The sequence below is a fragment of the Humulus lupulus genome, chromosome 1 (assembly GCF_963169125.1).
Source record: "Humulus lupulus chromosome 1, drHumLupu1.1, whole genome shotgun sequence".
NCBI classification, from domain to species: domain Eukaryota; kingdom Viridiplantae; phylum Streptophyta; class Magnoliopsida; order Rosales; family Cannabaceae; genus Humulus; species Humulus lupulus.
In genome coordinates this window covers 44,025,826-44,046,849 of record NC_084793.1, presented here as the reverse complement: position 1 = coordinate 44,046,849, position 21,024 = coordinate 44,025,826, and the positions used below count along the sequence as shown (strand labels likewise).

General features: G+C 34.5%; 2 protein-coding genes across 2 annotated transcripts; both read left to right on the top strand.

Moving 5' to 3' along the window:
• The first annotated feature begins 12,374 nt into the window (after window positions 1-12,374).
• LOC133814214 (uncharacterized) lies at window positions 12,375-18,521 on the top strand. Its single transcript, XM_062247210.1, has 13 exons — window positions 12,375-12,508; window positions 12,633-12,689; window positions 13,289-13,358; window positions 13,695-13,771; window positions 14,472-14,813; window positions 14,897-14,969; window positions 15,096-15,208; window positions 15,344-15,428; window positions 15,496-15,568; window positions 15,666-15,721; window positions 17,868-17,937; window positions 18,186-18,256; window positions 18,344-18,521. Exons 1-13 carry the CDS (start codon window positions 12,375-12,377, stop codon window positions 18,422-18,424), a joined length of 1,302 nt encoding a protein of 433 aa, XP_062103194.1. The 3' UTR covers window positions 18,425-18,521.
• On the top strand, window positions 18,436-20,565 carry LOC133814207 (uncharacterized). Its single transcript, XM_062247201.1, has 5 exons — window positions 18,436-18,827; window positions 18,915-19,045; window positions 19,153-19,301; window positions 20,320-20,332; window positions 20,433-20,565. Exons 1-5 carry the CDS (start codon window positions 18,621-18,623, stop codon window positions 20,563-20,565), a joined length of 633 nt encoding a protein of 210 aa, XP_062103185.1. The 5' UTR covers window positions 18,436-18,620.
• The last annotated feature ends 459 nt before the right edge of the window (window positions 20,566-21,024 follow it).

The following is a 21,024-nucleotide window of genomic DNA, read 5'->3' as shown; positions in this document are numbered from 1 at the left end:
TAGTCAGTGCACATGATTTACACTAACTTGCCAAGTTACGATATGATATACTTACACAATGTAGTATTATGTTCTTTCTAGAACATTAGCAAAGTAGATAAGATCAGATGTATTTGTTACATCGGACTTGAATGATATTGACAGTAGATAGGATAAGTAAACATACCGTTATTATCAATTCTAGTCATATCATATAGTTGACCATAGGTTAATTCAATCTCAATTCTGAGTGGTTAGTATTCTAACTGATTGTATTATTTGAGTTCTTTGACTTGTTCGTTACCAGCTTACCCTACGGACTGGCCCATATTTACATATTGGGATCTCAGTAGTATAATTGAGTGGGAGTGTTAATCATAGATATGAACATCTATAGCTTCTGATGAAGAAGTGAAACGATGGTTTCGTTTTAGTTTGATTCAAGGTGCTAAATGATAGAGATCTCATTTTAGTAATTAATATTAGTTTACTGAAATATCATTTATAAGGAACTAAGTGTTTTAAGAATAAAATATAATGATGAGTAAAACAGTATTTTAGTCTCATCTCATTGTAGACCATCTATAGAGGATTGAGTGACAATTATGGTTGTAACAATGAATAATTAATAACGTATCTATATTTGTTATAGAGCGTTCTATGAATTCAAAAGTGCAATTATGAGTCTTTAGTGGAGTCATGATGAATTAATAAGTTAGTAAATTTATTTGTTAAATTTATGATAACTTATTGGAGCTTGATTTCATAGGCCCATGGTCCCCACTGTACCTTGGATAAAATCATCTAGATAGTCTTATTCAATTGATTTAATTATCAATTAGAATTATCAAAGTTGACCATGTCAATTTTCGATAGTTTCATAGAGTTATGTAATTTAGAGAAGAAAAAAAAATTAGAGCAGATTTATTAATTAAGATAAATTTGTGTCTAAATTAATAAATAAGTTTAAATCAAGCTTCAAATTATAAATAATTAATTTGATAAAAGATTTAAATAATTATTTAATTAATTAATCAATAGAAAATAATACGGGCATTGATTTTAATTCGAACGAGCTTATAATTAAAAGAGAAATTTCACGGGCCTATGGCCCATGGGAATTTCAACCTAGGGATGATAATTGACTATTATTTTATAGTTTTTTTAATTAAATAAGTAACCTAATTGAGCCTATAAAAGGATTGCTAAGTGATAGTTGAAAATAGATGACAAAAAGACTATATGACAGAAAATTAGAAGATCTATTCTTGACGCTCTAGGTTTTAGATTCTCTCTACAACATTAGTCCTTTTCTAAGCCTCAATATTCTTTTATTTTATTCTCTCTGTATCTATCTCATGTGTTAAGAATTTCCCACTCTAGTCTAGGTGATTCTAAGGATACTTTGGAAGATTGTGAAGAAAATTGAAGAACGATTCAGTTTCTTGGTGATACCCTGCGATAGAAAGGATACAAAGGTTAGAGAAACTGAAGGAAGGTGTAGCTTCTCGAAATTTTACTTAGCTAGATAGTAGTAGTAGTAGTAGTAGTAGTAGTAGTAGTAGTAGTAGTAGTAGTAGTAGTAGTAGTAGTAGTAGTAGCTTGTAGTATTTTAGTTTTCGTGATTATTGGTTCAAGCTGGGATTTAGTTGGAAACTCGTAGAAATAGTTTAGAAATATTTATTTTAACATAAGGTCTGATTAATATAGCTGGTCTTAGAAATATTATTTATTATAACCTAAGGTTTAGATAGAATAATTAAGAATGTGACACTTGTCACATGCTTGTTAAGGATTTTAGATGAATAAATTAATAAAGGATAGATCTAGAAGGTCTAGAACCTTCTAGTAGCTGTTAGGATCATGTTTTACTCAGTCAAAATTGTTTTACCAAACTTCAAGTTGATATTTCGGTATTGAGGTGTACATTGAAGTTCTAGTCTATCCAAGGTATTCTTATCCCCAGGCTTAATTCATTATAGTTCTTTTTTTTTTCTTTCATTTTCTTCCAGATCCTAACTTGTTATTAGGGCTTTTGGTTAGGTGTTTAAGTTTCTTGAAACATAAGGTTTTTCGGTATGTTTCTATCTTGATGGTTTAGATCTCCTTTTCATCTCCATTTCTTTAGAAACTTATGATTCTTATGGTTTGATTTTAGGAGTTCTCCAATATCCCAATTTTTTGGTAAGGAAAATAGGCTAGATTGTATGTGTTATGATATGTTTATATGCTATGCTATGTTATGTTTATGTATATATGTATGTATATGTTTTATGTTGTAGTCACTTGAGAAATATAGTTTCTTAGAGTGCAAATAAATCCCAAGATTTCTATCATTTTTGTAGATTAGAGTTATGATTAAACCTACCTCGATTAGTAGACAGAGGACCTAGATGGTTTATCATATACTATTTTGTGATCTAACCTACCTCGATTAGTAGACAGAGGACCTAGATGGTTTTATCACGTACTACTATAATGAGTTAATATTGTAGTCCTATGTTTATATTATATGCAATTTTACGTTATATGTTTTATAGTATATGCTTTTAGTCTTATGGTTTATGTTGTGTTTTAGAAGATTTTACTTGTTGGGCATTAAGCTCATTCCTAAATAAGCTTGGAAGGCGGGATGGGTTCATGGCAGCTTTGGCATGTGTATTGGGGATGAACTAAATGGATGGACTACTGGAAGATCGAGGATGAATTTTTTTATTTTTGAGTCTTTTCAATTTATGTATTTATTTTTTCGCATTTAGTATTTGAACAAATAATTAAAGGTTTATGTTTTTATGTAATAACAATGAGATCCCGTATTCATTTGGATTTTTAATAAAGTTCTATTATTTTGTGCATGTATTCCAAAAATAGTAGTTATGCTTAGTAGTTGTAGTGGTCTGAGGACTTAGAGCTACTCGGGGCATTACAGTTGGTATCAGAGCCCACGATTCATATACATAAAGTTCTCCTTGATACACACGCACAAGCTCCGGATCTAACCGCCAATGTAAGTGTTTATGTTATGCTTATTATGTTTATGTTAATAGCTAAAGTTTTAGTCATTATGTTTTCAGTCAAAATGAATGGAGCTTTGACTTATCATAATATCCGAGCCATTAAGGTATTGAAAAGGATTAGAGAACCAAGGGATACAATAGGAGTGCTAGAAAGAATCACTCAAAGATTGATCCTATTTCACAAGGGGATAGTTCATCTTCAAACCACTAAGCAAATTATGATGAGAGCCATGGAACAATGTCTTAGTAATTAGGCTTTTTAAGGATTTTCCTCTTGTAGTTTCAAAATTAGAAGAATTATGGGAGACTATGGATGATGAACATGATTTATTGGTAGCCATGAGATATTATTTTCTTATACCTAGGTTTACCTCTAAGTTTGAGTTTCGATTCACTAATGAAAAAAAGCATAATATCTTAATGAATATTCCCCGAGGTAGTTTTGAGGATCATAGTAATGATGATTATGAAGAAATAAATGATGATATGTTAGATGAAGGGTCAGATGTAGAAGATCTTGATTTTTAGAGATTTACTCTAGTTATCATTAGTATAGCTTCTTTATTTATTTTGAATTTGTGATTGTAATTAGTGAAAATCTTTTTCCAAATGAATAAAATTGTTATTTTTGAATGACATGTATGAGTTTGATTTTGTTCTACAATCATAATAAATTTAGAGTAAATAAATAACGACTGAGTTCGGTGTGGGTGGATACAAATCAGTGGACTAGGTTCTGTGTTGAGAGTTTAGGGGGCCATAGTAGTGGGAACGATTTTACTGATCCCAGCCCTCCCTTAATATGGTTAACTTTGGAACAACGACGGGTTTCTAGCCTGAGAATTAAGTCATATATGATGATTATTAATAGACTTAGAAAATAATAAAGAGAACTTAATTTTCTAAGTATAGAAACACACCTTAATTATAAAGAAGGCTTACTTAAATTTTCATAAGAAACCATAACTGATAGGTTTGAGTTATGTTTGGTTATACTAAGTTTTTCCTTAGAACCTATTAGGGTAAGTTCTAACGTGTTTTCTCAACTGTTAGAACTTTGCTGAAGATGTCGCTACGAATGTCTGTATGCATGAACAACAATGCCTTCAGCACCGCCAACGAGACTAACGAGACCCCTCTAGTCCGAAGAAGGGGAACGTGTGCTACTAATGCTGCTGCCAATAGAAATGACCACCTCCAGTGGACAACATCGTTGAAATTATCCGATTACGACCGCAAGTACAACAACTACTGCAACAACAACGACAACAGCCGCAGCTGCAGCCAGTGGCTCAAGCACCTAGTAAGTAGGATATTCATATGGGGGATGGGCGATGGCGAACTATGCACCTTGTCAAGCTTAGCACATAGAGCTAATCTATGAGCGTTTTTGTAAGTAGAATGCTCCAAACTTTGAAGGGACAACCGACCCCTTTGAGGTGGAAGAATGGGTCAATAATGTAGAGCCTATTCTAGCACACATGAACCTCAGCAATGCGGATCGCATATCCTGCATTTCTTCTCTTCTGAAAAAGGTTCTAGAATCTGGTGGGATTTGGTACAACAAACTCATGATGTCGCCACCATGACTAGGACTAGATTTGTGGAGCTATTTCACAAAATGTATTGTAACTCAGCTGTTATCGCTACAAGGGTGGAAGAGTTTTCCAGTCTGAAGCAGGGCAATTTAACGGTAGTCGAGTATGCTTGACAATTTGATCGTCTAGCCAAGTTTGCACCAGAGTTGGTCCCAATCGATTTCTTAAGGGTTTCCAAGTTCATCAGGGGACTCAAACCCAAGATTGAGTTAGGTGTCAAGCTGGCAAATCCTGGAACCACTTACGCTGATGCTCTAGAAACAGCTATAGAGGTGGAAATGCTCCAAGCAAATGTTAGTAAGGAGGCAAGCATGTCTGAACCCAAGTAGCAAAATCAGACTCAATGGTAGAAACAACAACAACCACTGACACAACAATAATGGGCAGAAAAGAAAGCATCCTAATAATAACCAAGCTGATGGTGACAAAAGAGCACGATCTAATAACGGTAATAATAGGTCGGGTTATGTGGAATACCCTCAGTCCTCCAAATGCCAGAAAAGACATCCTGGGGAGTGTCGTGCAAACACCAAGGGTTGTTTCAATTGTGGCCAGGAATTTCATCGAAAAAAGGAATGTCCGCAACTCAAAATAGAAGAAAAGAATGACAATAATATGGTTCCAGCCAGAGTCTTTACCTTGACCCAGGGAGAAGCTGAAGCTAATAATAAAGTGGTCATAGGTCAGCTTCCTATCCTCAATAATATATGTTTAGTATTGTTTGATTCGGGAGCAACAAATTTGTATATCAAGTTAGGAATGATAGAGAAATTAGACAAACCTTGTGAAAGATTTAGAACTAGGTTTGTTACGGAATTTCCTTCAGGCGAAGTAGTTCTATCATCACGAATAGTACGAGGAGTACCGATCAAAGTCGAGGGCATGGAACTAGAAGGAGACCTGATATAGCTAGAGATCAAGGACTTTGATGTAATACTGGGCATGGATTGGCTAGCAAGGCATGGCACAACCATCGACTGTAGACGTATGCAAGTGACATTCGAAACTCCTGACGATAAGAAATTATGTTTTATGGGAAAGGTTTCGGGACTACAGGCACTGCTTATATAATCTCTTAAAGCTCAGAGGATGATAGAGAAATGATGTCACACATTCTTAGCAAGCGTCATGAATATGGCACAGGAAGCACCATTAAAGGTTGGAGATGTCAGCATTATAAAGGGATTTCCATAGATATTTCCTGATGACTTACCAGTGTTACCGCCTACTCGGGAAATTGACTTCACAATTGAACTAGTACTGGGAACCGAGCCTATCTCAAAGGAACCATATCGGATGGCACCTATAGAACTCAAAGAGTTGAAAATGTAGTTACAAGAACTCTTGGACTTGGGTTTCATCAGACCAACCCATTCGCCACGGGGAGCAGCGATTCTATTTGTGAAGAAGAAGGATAGAAGCATGCAGATGTGTATCGATTACCACGAGCTGAACAAGGTGACAATTAAGAACAAGTACCTGCTACCCCAGATCGATAACTTATTTGATCAACTCCAAGGCGCGACCGTATTTTCAAAGATTGATCTACGGTCCGCTTATCACCAGCTCAAGGTACGGGAAGAGGATATACCAAACACGACTTTTAGAACTTGATCTGGACATTACGAGTTCCTAGTTATGTATTTCGGTCTTACCAACGCTCCAACCGTATTTATGGACTTAATGAATCAGATCTTCAAGGATTAATTAGACAAATTCATCGTAGTGTTCATTGATGATATTTTGGTGTACTCCAAGGATGAAGTCGAGCACGAGGAACATTTAAGATTAATGATGTTGTGACAAAAGAAGCATCAAATTTACGCCAAGTTCAAGAAATCTGAATTTTGGCTATCGCTAGTAGTGTTCCTCGGCCATATAGTATCCAAAGACGGAGTTGCTGTAGACCCAGCTAAGGTAGAGGCTGTAAAGGATTGGCCAAGACGTAAGACTGCGTTAGAAGTTAGAAGTTTTCTCAGGCTAGCAGGCTATTATCAGAGATTTGTAGAAGGCTTTTCTAAGATAGCCACTTTGCTCAACAACCTGACCCGGAAACAAAAAAAGTTCAACTGGACAGATAAATGTCAAGAGAGCTTCCAGTTGCTCAAAGATAAGTTATGCTCAGCACCAGTACTTTGTGTACCGACACCCAACGACAAGTTTGTAGTATACTGTGATGCGTCGAAGCAAGGTTTGGATTGTGTGCTGATGCGAAATGACAAAGTGATAGCCTACGCCTTAAGGCAGCTGAAGGAATATGAGCAATGCTATCCAACACACGATATGTAGTTGGTAGCGGTGGTCTTCGCATTGAAAATCTGGCGCCGCTATCTTTATGGAGATCGATGTTAGATTTATACGGACCATAAGAGCTTAAAATATTTCTTCACACATAAAGATCTCAACATGAGGCAACACAGGTGGTTAGAACTAGTAAAGGATTATGACTGTGAAATCCTATACCACCCAAGAAAAGCGAATGTAGTTGCATATATGTTAAGTCGGAAGAGTTACAAAAATCTAACAACATTATCCAGACTTGAAAAGCTACTTCAACAAGAGTTGATTAATGCCGGAATAGAACTATTCATAGGTCAACTGGCTAATTTGTCCATCCAGTCGAGTTTATTAGAAGATATACAGAACGGACATGGGCATGGTGACACGTTAGTATCACATATGATTGTAGTAAAAAAAGGTAAGACTACGAATTTCTCCATATCAGGACAGGGGTTCTTGAGATATATGGGTCGGGTGTGTGTGTCGAGTGATTATGGAATTAAGATGAAGATTTTAGAAGAGGCACACACTACCCCATACTCAGTTCACCTGGAGTCAGCCAAGATGACTCACGACCTTAAGGCACTATATTGGTGGTCGGGAATGAAGAAAGACGTAGCAGAATATTTGTCCAAATGCCTTATATGACAACAAGTGAAAGCGGAACATCAGCTACATGCAGGCTTATTGCAACAGCTTAGTATTCCGGAATGAAGTGGGAAGACATAGCCATGGACTTCGTGAAAGTATTACCACGAACAAATAAGCAACACGACTTGGGTTGGGTTATGGTAGATAGACTAACCAAGTCAGCTCACTTCCTACCTGTCTAAACTACGTACACTGTAGACCAGTACGCAGACTTTTATGTTCGAGATATAGTACGATTGCATGGAATCCCTAAGACCATAGTATCAGATAGAGGATTGGTGTTTACATCAAGATTTTGGGGAAGCTTGCAGCAAGCCATGGGTACCAAGCTAAGTCTCAGTACGACATTTCATCCTCAGACCGACGGCCAGTCCAAGCGTACCATACAAGATTTTAGAAGATATGTTGCGCGATTGTGTACTAGACTTCGAAGGATCGTGGAGTAAGTGTTTGCCACTTATAAAATTCTCCTACAATAATAGCTACCAGGCAACGATCGGTATGGTACCCTATGAGTTACTTTATGGAAGGAAATGTTGATCGCCGTTATATTGGGATGAGGTAGGAGAAAGACAACTTCTTGGATCCGAGGCTGTTAGAGAGGCTCAAGACGCAATGAAGCTGATTAGAAAGCATATGCTCGCTACTCATAGTCGACAAAAGAATTGTATGGATGCCAACCGACAAGATATGGAGTTCAAAGTCGGAGATCAAGTCTTTTTAAGGATATCTCCTATGAAAGGAGTGAAGCGGTTTGGGAAGAAAGGCAAACTTAGTCCCCGGTTTATAGGTCATTTTGAGATATTGGACAAGGTGGGAACAATAGCATATAGATTAGCCCTATCGCCAGCTCTAGCAGATAGCCACAATGTGTTTCACATCTCGATGCTGCGTAGATATGTGTTAGACCCATCTGACATCCTCAAGTATGATACGTTAGCACTTCAGAAAGACTTGAGTTACAAGGAACGACCAATTAGTATCCTAGAGGGGATAAAGGAATTACAGTCTAAGAGAATTCTGATAGTTAAGGTCTTATGGAGTAATAGTATAGAATGTGAGGAAACGTGGGAGTTGGGGACGAAATTCTTTTAAGTAGGGGAGAATTGCAGCGTCTCAGAATTTTGCCTAGCTAGATAGTAGTAGTAGTAGCTTGTAGTATTTTAGTTTTCATGATTATTGGTTCAAGCCGGGATTTAGTTGGAAACTCGTAGAACTTGTTATGGATTTTACAAGTTTAACCTATAATTTAGAAATATTAATTTCAACATAAGGTTTTATTAATATAGATAACCTAAGGTTTAGATAGAATAATTAAGAACGTGACACTTGTCACATGCATGTTTATTAAGGATTTTAGATGAATATATTAATACAGGATATATCTAGAAGGTCTAGAACCTTCCAGCAGCTGTTAGGATCATGTTTTACTCAGTCAAAGTTTTTTTTTACCAAACTTCATGTGTGTTGAAAATGTGCAAAAACGTGTTTAAAATTATTAGCGTATGCCGATATATCACAGTTATACGGGCTGATACATCGAGTAAGGTTGATACGAAAAATATGCTGACTTCGCATGAACGAAACCATGAAGGCTCGGGATATAGGGATAGGCGATATATCACATATAGGGGGCGATATATTGACTGCCCTATGTATTTTTGAAACTATGTGGAACCGAATTAGAAATAGCCTTCAATAACTTAGATTTGCTCATGAACGTTTTTGACCGAGTTCTTGGCATCTGTTGGATAGAAAATTCAAATTTGCTCAATTATTATTCTTTTTTTTATTCTTTTTAAAAGGGTTTAGTTTCACTCCTTGAACTCTATAAATAGGACCTTTTACTCTGCCATTTCATTCATTATTCAAGCATTCTTCAGAGCCTCCAAGATGCTAAGTTTATTTTAGAGAGAAAACACTACTGTTTTGGGATTTAAAAGCTTTTCAATCTAAGCATTTCTGAACACTTGGGACGTAAGATAAAGTGATATTTCGGTATTGAGTTGTAGATCGAAGTTCTAGTCTATCCAAGGTATTCTTATCCTCAGGTTTAATTCATTATAGTTCTTTTATTTTCTTTCATTTCTTCCAGATCCTAACTTGTTATTATGGATTTTGGTTAGGTGTTTAAGTTTCTTGAAACATAAGGTTTTTCAATAAGTTTCTATCTTGATGGTTTAGATCTCCTTTTCATCTCCATTTCTTTAGAAACTTATGATTCTTACTGTTTGATTTTAGAATTTCTCCAATCCCGTTCTTGTCTCCAATATCCCAGTTTTTTGGTAAGGAAAATAAGCTAGATTTTATGTGTTATGATATGTTTATATGCTATGTTATGTTTATGTATATATGTATGTATATGTTTTATGCTGTAGTGTAATGACCCAACTACTCTAGACTTTTGGACCATTAATGAAACTATGCATACAAATCCTTAATAAAGCTTACATTATGAAAATACCATAATTTTATTAGGTAACTTGTAAAAATAAGAGTTTCTTACAAAAATATCAAGAAGGATATGGGATTCCATTGTCTTAAAAACAAAACATAATTTAAAATAAAGGAGTTACATAGAAAGTGCGGAAAAATTACACATAAACCCATAAATAAAAGACTACATCCTCGAAATCGAACTCTCGACTCCTTGAATCCATTCACCATCGATACACAATCTCCAAGCATCCACGAACCTTACCGCCACTAATAGCTATTTTCCTGCACATTTAAACATAAAGGAATGAGCCTAATGCCCAGCAAGGAAAATCTAACACATACTTCATATACATAAATTTCATAATAAACATAAAGACATAACATAACACTTATTACATACACATACTATAATGGCCATTAATACTTGGGGTCCCATAGACTAAACAAGTCATATGCCCATGAGATTAGTGGGGTCCTACTAGCTAAGTAGGTCATATGCCCATAATCTATTTGGGGTCTTGTTAGTCATATGGGTCATATGCCCAAGCCTACAAACATACATATTCATAACATATTTCATAACATAAGATAACATAAGCATAAAACATATAGATTCTATTCTATTTTCCTTACCAAAGTTACCGGGATAAGAGGACAGCGTTGGGACTTTTGGAACACTCCTAAAACCATGTATTAACAGGGTGAGTAGATTGAAGAAAAAGTAATGAAAAGATTGGAAGGAATGGAATGACTAAACCTTTGAGAAACATACTTACCAAAAACTTATGAGCAAGTTCTTAGATTTCCTAACCAAAATAAGAATGAGGTTAGAAGACTGAGTAGAAGACTATGAGAAAGAAAATAACATAAAAACCAATGAACTAGAGTGTGGAAATACCTTGAAGACTTGTAGACCAATCTAAACCTCGAACCGAAATACTATAGAACCTTACTTCCCAAAGTGTTTGATAAGCTTATGATTCCCCAACCCAGGTGTTTACACTCTCACACTCACTTAGCACTTGCAGCTTCTGAATTTAGAGCAAAAGATGAATAATGGCTGGGTACTAGGTCCTATTTATAGAGTTTAGGAATGAAAGGATCTAAATTTTACTTGAATAAAAATAATAGCTTTTTAGGTGAAAATAATTTGAATAATCGTTCAGCAGAGGCTGAAGACTCGTTCAAAAAGGTGCTGGACTTATCAAGAGGTTGAATGGCTGAAAGGAAAAAGAATTCAAATTTTTTTGAAATATACTGAAGGAGGCGATATATCGCCCCCTGTAGGCGATATATCGCCTGGGCCAGTATGCCCGAGGCTGTCGTGCATCGTCTCGTGTTTTCCGTATCTACGTGCTGCGATATATCGCCACCTATAGCTGCGATATATCGGCACACACTGATTAATTAAACAGGAAATTACACATTTTTAGCTAAGTTTGAATGGAGTAAACAACCTTGACTAAGCCCTCAACGTATTCAAAGCTGCTGACTGACCTTATAGAATTCAAACTTTTACCCTTATTAAATTTAATCCTCAAAATACTTAATCCTTAATCATCCAAACATAACATGTGCTTAAAATCCTATTGGTCCTTATCTAAACCTTATAGTATAATAAATATTATCCTTAATATCAGTCATATAATCAAACCTTAGGTTAACATTAATATTCTTAAACTATAGGTTAAACTTAGAAAATCTACAAGTACTACTATGAGTGACCAAATAATTCCCGGTCTGAACCAAAAATCCACAGTTACAAAGATAATGCTATAAATACTATAATACTACTATCTAACTAGCTAAGTAAAATTCTTGGACTCTACATGTAGTCACTTGGGAAATATAATTGTTTAGATAGCAAATAAATCCCAAGATTTTTATCATTTTCGTAGATTAGAGTTATGATTAAACCTACCTTGATTAGTAGACAGATGACCTAGACGGTTTATCATATACTATTTTGTGATCAAACCTACCTCAATTAGTAGATAGAGGACCTAGATGGTTTTATCACATACTACGGTACTGAATTAATTTCCATTAATATTATAGTCCTATGTTTATATGATATATGTTTTACGTTATATGTTTTTAGTCTGATGATTTATGTTATGTTTTAGTAGATTTTCCTTGCTGGGCATTAGACTCCACTACAACAATTTTTAGTATATATTACATTAAAAAATAACACATATTTAGAAGTGTTATTAATGGGTGATTAAAATAAAAACACATAACTATTTTTGCGCCATATGAAATACACCTCAGGTGCCAAATGAATTTTTTTTGGGTCTAATCTCTCTCAGCCAAATTTTAATCCCTAAATCTAAGTTACCCAAAAAATTTCTCTCAGCCTCCATCTCTCACTCTCGTCTCAACTCGTCTCTCTCTGCCTCACGAAGTCATGACTTCCAGAGTTCTATCTCTGCCTCACGACTTCACGCCGACTATCACAAGCTTTCAGAGTTCTATCTCTGCCTCACGCCGACTATCACAAGCTTTCAGAGTTCTATCTCTGCCTCACGCCGACTATCTCAGGTAATATTCTCTCCTGAGAGGCTTGGGAAGATGGTGGATCGTGTGGCGACAGAGGTATCTCAGTACCTTCATTTTCTCGTCTTTCACTTGCTCACCCTCTCATCTTTGTCTCTATCCTCTGCAGGTGGCGGCGGCGTGGGCTCTCGGTGAGGAAGCTTGGGATGTTGGCAAATGGATCTCGGTACCCTCCCTTCTGTTTTGTTACTGAAAGTCCATTTTTCCATATCTATTTTGTTTTTGTATTTCTCTCTTCCCTTCACTATGTTGGTCTTTTTCCCATTTTTTTTTCTTTCTTTTTAATAAAATGGCCAAATAAGTTATATGTATTTCTGATTGTTTGTTTTGGATTTAGACAGAGTTAGAAGTTTTACAATAGGTTTTCTTTCATTTGTAAATCCGGTGTTCTTGATTTTCTTAGTTGTTCGAAGCTTTTTTTTTCTGGTTTTGTTGCTTGTTAATTAGGAATATATATTTTGATTTGTTTATTGAAATTGATTTGATAATCTGATATGGGAAATTTTGGGGAATTTTAGTTGGCACTTCAGATTTGATTGGCTTACAATATTCTTGTACAGTTAAAGAGTACACAAAATTTGAACTCAAGGGCTTAACTTTCTCTTGGTACTTTAGCTTTAATATGCAAAATTTGAAACCATAGACTTCAATTTGAGTCCAATATGGGCTCCTTTCTGACCACAAGGATCTCAGCCAACATATTTTTGGTTCATTTTATAGTAGTTAGAATCTACCTCACACAAAAATATGTTGAATAACTTGCAGCATAGCTAGAGAGCTTGATTTGGAGGAATGGACTTCCAGGACTGAAACTGCTGATGTGCTGCATGAGCCAGTATGTCTCTTTTCATCTCATCTCATCTCATTTCATCTTGCAAGTCATTTATAATTTAAGTAGTTTCTTTTTCTCTAGAGTTAATTATGAGAAATTCATAAACATTGTTTGGTAAATGAAAATTGTATTGTTCTGCTTTACTAACTCTGTTAGATCATTCCTTTTATTCTGTTAACTTTCAATTTTATACATATTTGTAAAATTTGGGCTCCTTAATCTATTTCTAAAATTTAAAATGTATTTGAATGAATTAGTTTAGTGATACTGCTAGTTCTCTCAATATCCTATCTTTCCATATCAAGTTTGAAATTCATGTCTAGATCATTTCACTGGTAGTCCTGTGCATATTTTGTAGATGCATTCATACTGATATTGATTGGCATTGTGGCTGTTAAGTTGTCAGTTGCAATTTGGTACAAAAGAATAATGCAATTTGGTACTCGTTGGCTTGCTATAGTAGTATAAACCATGCACGCATATAATATTTATGTCCTTTAATATTAATAGTGCTTTAATATTGTTGTTGTTTAATTTGGTGGTGCCATATTGCTAATATATGTATCTATCTCTGTATTTTTTTTCTCTCTTTGTAATTTAGTTAAAGCTTTTTTGGTTTGCTGCCTCCGAGAGAAAAGACAAGATACTTAGTGTGTCTGATGGGTCAATCAAATGTTTAATGCCTTTTTGCCATTAACAAAAAAGAATCCACTCATGAAGCTATTTGAGTCACTACTCTATACAATCACTTTTCAATCAAAATGATTGAAGACAACATTTCTTTATTTCACTTTCCAATAAAAGCTTCAGAGAGTTTTATTGAGTTAACTCTAATCTAAGTATAAAATTAGTTTTATACTTCTTTAAGGGTCCTTAGCTAAGTCCTACAATGTTGGCCACTGTAACATATTCAACAAATTTCATACAAGCTAACCATGGACCTGACCACTGGACTTACTTCTCATTAGTTGAAATGATGGGAGAAAACTTATTTTAGTATCATGTAAAGAATTTCAACTTCAAATGTCTAGTCTTAGATGATTTTCTTACAATCTATCAGCTTTTGATTCTACTTAACTTAAAAATGATGATACAACTTTCATTTTGAACTCATAGGACAAGAAGTCATCAACAGGATGATGTCAAAAACTACAAGGCTAAAGTACCTAAAACGAATGCAGACATACATGATATAAATTCTGATCTTGTCCTTGAAGACTTGAAAGATGCTAGCACTGATTTTGAATTTTCATTTCTGGCTAAAATAGCCATTGCACTGGGCATAGCTGCAATCGTCACAATCGTCTCTATTGGGGTGGAGCGGCCTGCTATTGGTTCATCTCTTGGATTTCAGTTTCTTTCAGATAGTTCATCTCCTTCAGTAATGGCCATAGCACCTGTTGGCTTCACCTTTAAAGCTTTTGGTTACAGAATAGCTCTGCCAGAATATGCTCCAGGGTATGTATCCCCAAAGGAAAAATTGGGTTAAGTCTTGTGCTTTTGAAATATGGGGTTAATCTCACTTTAATCTCTCATTGTAGGTGGATTTACTTTTTGCTGCTTATGGCTACTGCTTGTGGTCTTTTCATCAGTGAAGAAGCTTTAAATATCTGGGCCTGTCTTCTGTTCTGGTATTTCTGTTTCACAAGCTCAAGAAATTTTCTTGCTCCTTTTAGTAAAATTTGTGTGTTTCATGGTTCCATTGTATGTCTGACTTCTTATTTATAGTAAGTGATTTAGGTTGGCATATCTATAGCAAGGATGCTAACCTTGGATGGGTCATGGAAGTCTCTTGCTGAGTCCTTTTCTAGGAATGCTGGATACATAACATTGATGATTTTTTGGGTGTACTGGTTAGCTTCCTAATTCAATTAGTTATTTTTATTAAACATGTTTGATGAAGCTTTTCACTTGTAGCTCTTTAGCCATTACCATTTTAGGTGATATTCTTATATTGAAAAATCAATTTGACACTGTATAGTTATTAGGGGAGTGTGCATTAGTGACTTGATACCATTTTATTTTGGAAAGCTTTTCAAGCAGTCTGGGGCATTTGATGATGTTTGTTCAAAGGTTAGTTCTGGTTGGTTTCAACTTCTATTACATTAATAATGTATTCTAATCTTGATGGTGACTGCAGTTAGGGATTGGAAAAGAGAAAGCTTTGAGCATAACTCGTGTTGTTAAAAAATATGGAAATCTCATTGGTTTTGGTGAGCTCTCAATTCTTTTCATCCTTAACATTGTTTGATAAAAACTAATCCATATTATGGATATTGTAACATGGTTGTTCATTTATATGGTCTGCAGTTGAACGATTTTCCGTTGGAGTAAGAAATCCAACAGCATTTTTGGCCGGGGCATCAGTTAGTGTTCAATGACTAATTTACCATTTGAACTTGTTTTTATATAGTTTTACCAGCTTATCTGTTTTAATTTATAACTAGAAAATATTATTATATTCCATATTGAGCTTTTTCTTGATCTCACTTTTATTTATTCTTATAATTTGAACTTGTGTAATGGCATACAAGCTACTGGTTTAATGACGTAGAATATGTATTTTGCTATTGGCTTTGGTGTATTTTGTTACTGGTTTGTGTTATTTTTTTACTGCTACTACTGATCTATTTTTTAAATTTGGTATTTTAATCATACCACAATTTGCTGCTACAATAGAATTGCTCTAAACTTTCTAATTCTGTTTGTATCATAAAAGTTTCAGTCACTGATTTTAGGAGGAACTTTTTGATAAATAGCAGAGAAAAATTATTAACAAATATGCATATATGATATGTCTATACTCACGTGCATTATATAATATTGATACTTTTATGATAATACTTGGAGGAAACACCCTTGTTTCGATGCATACATGTTATGTGTGTTTGGAATTCTTCTCTAATGTTTATGACTTACACTTTAGTGTGCCTTCCATTTCTGTAGTTATATATATATATATACAACTATATATGACTTCTTTGATAAGGTTGTGTAAGTGGCATTGAAGGTTATATTAAGTATATTTTTGGAAAGGTGGACCTTCAATTTTCGAGTAAAATATTTTCAATTAACATTTTATCATTATTGTTGTTGTTGTTTTGGTTTGGTATTCCTTATTAATGCTATTAATGCTTTGTGTAGTAAAGATTTTTATTAGAATATATTGAAAGGTGTTTATCTTTCTTCACCACGTCACTTATCCAAACACGTGATCTTGTTTCACTTGTCTGGCAAGAGTATGAGGCCACATCAACTAATTGGTTATATGTATATAATGACTCATAATTGATCACTTTGGTGTGTAGTGTATATGCTTATACTGCTAAATAAAATTGAAAGTGGCATATCAAAAGCTGTCTAAAATTAGAATATATCTTATTAATGTAATGAGAGAGGATCATTGGTTTATTATTGACATTCAACTGTTTAATGATATTGTAATGGGTGCTATTTGATAAAAATGAAGATAAACTAATTAGCAATTTTTGCAATTTTTTGCAAGTCATGCTTCAAATGACTACTTCTATTATCCAGAACTTAGCATAGAAGGTACAAGGGAATCAACTAAGCTCAGCCGCAATAAGTATTATCCTAGTTATATGATCTCATACAGTGAGGAAAAGCTTCTCATTACAAGTGGTTGGTGTTGCTTCTTTTGTCTTTCTTTTAGTGGTAATTTTATATAAAAAGTATATGATGATTGTTTGTGCTATTCGAAATTTATATGAAACAATGCATTTATAGTTTGTAATGTTGAGTCAATTCTAGTATACAGGTGAATGCGCGGGAATGTGCTTTGGTCTTATATAAATAGCTCAACTTCCTTTGCTTCCTTTCTAATGACTACACCTTAGTTAGTTGTATTATATCACCTAGCAGATTTTAAGTATAACAAACAATTTTGGCAAGAGCTAGAGTGTGTTAGTGATACAACCATATTAGTTAAAGAGATTTTATCAATCTTCTTATATATGATTAGCTCTCTTGTATTATTAGCTCTCTTGTTTGAGACTGTCATGTTTACCTCACTTTTGCTTTCTGCTTTCTGTCTAGGTAAGGTACATACATAATGCTTATATACTCTTTCTCTCGATCTTCTAGCTCCCTTGCATAATTTTTTAACATATAGACACTCAAAGGCAAAGGCAAGCACATGTATGTGAATTTGCACAAGCTTAAATTCTTAATATTTATTTTTTTAGTTTTTGAGTATGTTTTAAATCTGATCTATGATGCTCTGTTTTTTGTGCTATTTTTGCTCTCCAAGTGTTCTAGTTATTCACCACATCAAATTGCATTGGCCTATGCTGGGCTCACATTACATTTCTAGCTGTTAGTGTTCAATGACTAATTTACCATCTTAGCTTGTTTTTTTTATATAGTTTTACAATCAATAAATTAATTTAAACAAAAAAAAAAGAAATAAAAATGAGAAGCTGTTGTCCCATTTCATCTCGTCTAGTATTTATGCTCATGCCCTGGGATTGATGTGTTTTTTTGGGTAAGTAGGGAATATCTGCTGAGTGTTTCTTTGTTGGAGTTTGTGGTGGTGGTTTGGTCACTCTTCCAATTCAGTTCAGTTAAGCTCTTATTAAAATCCCATTGCATCAGATTGACTATATGAAATTTTGTTGAGTACTAATACACTAGTGTATCTGACGGGTCAATTAAATGAAGGCTATGACTAATTTATGTTTAACACCTTCAATATAGAATTTCAAAGCCAAGGGATCATTGAAATTTCAATTTCAGGCAGTTTTTTCTAATGTTCTGTTGTACATATTTGTCATGAATGGAGAACTAATAATCATTTATTCTCTTTTTGAGAACAGCTGGGGATAGGATGCTTGATGAGAGAGCGCCCATTGTTTTCCCTTGCTACTTCCGCAACGGTTGTGGTATGCACATATAATTTATCTCTTAAAAGCTAAATCCATGTTGTTAAAAGTTTCAATTATGTGGATCTGACTTGTGTAATCACACAGGGAATTTGGACTATATTTCCTTATACGGTGGCTGCTTCAACAACATTATTCCTTTACCTGCAATGCCGGTACTCTAGCTAGACAAAACCTTATACAAATTTTTGGACTTCCTTTAATATAGACAAAAGATATCATGATATAGAATACAAAGAAAATCAACCATGGTTTATATCTTTGGGTGGTATTGACAATCACTTGTTAGATAACCATCCACTATAGTTATAGCTTTTATAATTTGGGAAAGCAAGGTTACTTTGATTGGATTTTATCTCATTTTATGTTTATGGCAAAGCCAAAACACATCTTCACTATGTGTCCGGTGTTACATTTTCAATATCACACAAATATTTTCTATAATTTTTCACGTATTAAGGGCATAGCTGAAAGTGCATTACAGAAAGATATAACTCTGGCTGTTGAGGGTTTGTTAGGAGTTGTCTTTACAGTGGCTGCATTAACAGATGAAGCAATGGATGTTGGTGAGGTATTTATTTTTTTTGCTATAAGATTTCTTCTATATAATATAGCAAGCAGTTCATCTGAGGGCTGACTAGCTTGTCTTGTGTACCAGCTTCAATCTCCGAGATGTGATTCTGATCCACCTATTATTAAGTCTACTGGGAAAACAACACATCTTTGTCTCTCAATGGTTGATTCATTTTGGTTGACCATACTTGATGCATTGTCTCTTATTTTGTCAAGGTTTGGTTAACTTTGTACCAATGCATTTTTAGTAGGATTATAAAAATAGTATTCTAGTAGTTCTTTTTTTTTTCCTTTTATTAATTAGCTTTGAGTCACTTTCGGAGGTCACAAGGAGAGGCTATTGTGTTGGAAATACTAAAGGGATATCAAGCATTCACACAGGTAATCATTGTTCTGACATGTCATCTCAGTATAGGTTCTTGGTGTGGAATTATTTTCTGTAAATGTCTATTTGCTATTAAAAAAATATATAGTATATAAGTCTTGGCTGCAATTTCAGCTAGATAATAAATGGGTTCTATCATGCCACATAATATATTTTCTGTGCTATATATGTCTAGCCATATATGTTGTTGCAAGATTTTTTCGGCTTAAACTATTTCCTCTTTCTGACCAATGTAAATGATGATTCCAGGCATGTGGGGTTCTTCACGCCATTAAACCTTTAAACTTCTTTGTAGCATCACTTTGCAAGTTTACTATAAATTTTCCAAATGAAGTAGAGAAAAGGAGGTACTGAATTATTTTTCAAGTTTAATATGTCTTTTAAATTCTTATGTTCATGTTCTACTATCTTTATGATGAATAATGGTCAAATTTATTTTTTGAAGTACTATGAAGGGTCCCGGGAAAGGGCTTTGGGACAATGATGAAAAGACGCAATAAGGGGCGAAGCAGATGCTCCCCAAAGTGCTTTGACCCTTTCTTCTCCCTAGCGCGAACCAGAGGCCTTTCCTCCATGGGCGATGGGCAACCGAGTCTGTCCATTATGTGAAGTAAGGTAACTTTAACCCATTTTTTTAATTTATGATATATGAAGTATGATTTATATGTAAACTAAGGTAACTAAGCCTGTCAATTTTGATTTTTTTTTTGGTGTTGATTTATGGATTTAAAAGTTGAAAATCCTAAACCTTAAACATTTAATGGTCCAAATTTTCTCAAATTTTTATAGTTTTTTCTTGCCATTATATATGTAACACTCGATCATGCTCTTTGATGGTTTTTTTTTTTTTGCAGTTTATTTTAATATTGATTGTGTTCATGTTGCCATTTACGGACCAAAAGTAAACCGTTGAAGAAAACCACGGCCACACCCCTGCTGAAGCCTCCCTCACCCAGCTGAAGCACACCACGACCACACCCGTGTTGAAGTTGTTGGGTCTTTCGTCCCTCCCCCTCTATTTATCTCTCCTACTGGCTATGAGCAAGAACGGAAGACCTCTGTTTATCTTTGTGAGAGGTATAGTTTGTGTTTTTTTTCTTTTCAGATTTCAATATCAAGTAAACATTTTGAATATTATCAGTATATATATATGTGTGTGCTTGTGTTAGAATTATTTCTAAAATCCTGAATTTCATATGTTTGTCTCTCATTTTTTAGATTGAGCGTAATTTTCTCAGAGCTTGTGTTTGTGAGAACTAATTTTGTCACAGAGAAAGGTGTTGAAAAACTCAATCTTCAAGTTGTAATTTTTGAGTATGTACTATTGCTTTGTGTGACTCGGACCAAGTAATTTTAGTTGTGTTTCTTCTCTTAATTTCTCAGTTATTTTTCATTTATGCTTTCATGCTACTTCTTTTGTGTTAAATCTAAGTGTTTTAAATCATGGATTTGGAGTAGTTAATCCTCAGCGTGCCTTAGAGTTTGGTTGTTTGGGCCTATGGGAAATTTTTCATGTTCTGTATGTCATTATCTTTTGTGGCATTTTTGGCTTGTTGGTCTTATTTCTTCTATGACAGACTTTGTATTGTTATGTTTTCTTATTTTGATGAATATATTTGGATACTGCCTTGGAATTTTTTCAGCATATGATTATCTTATTTCTATTTGGTTGGAGGTCTATAAATAAGAGTCCCCTTTTCATTTTGTATTTCTATTTGGTTGTGATTATGTTGGTTCTTGTGAGTGTTGAAGAACATGTTTGTAGGGTTCCCTTTCTTATTTCATTTCTGTGCATAGTAGCTATTTGTTT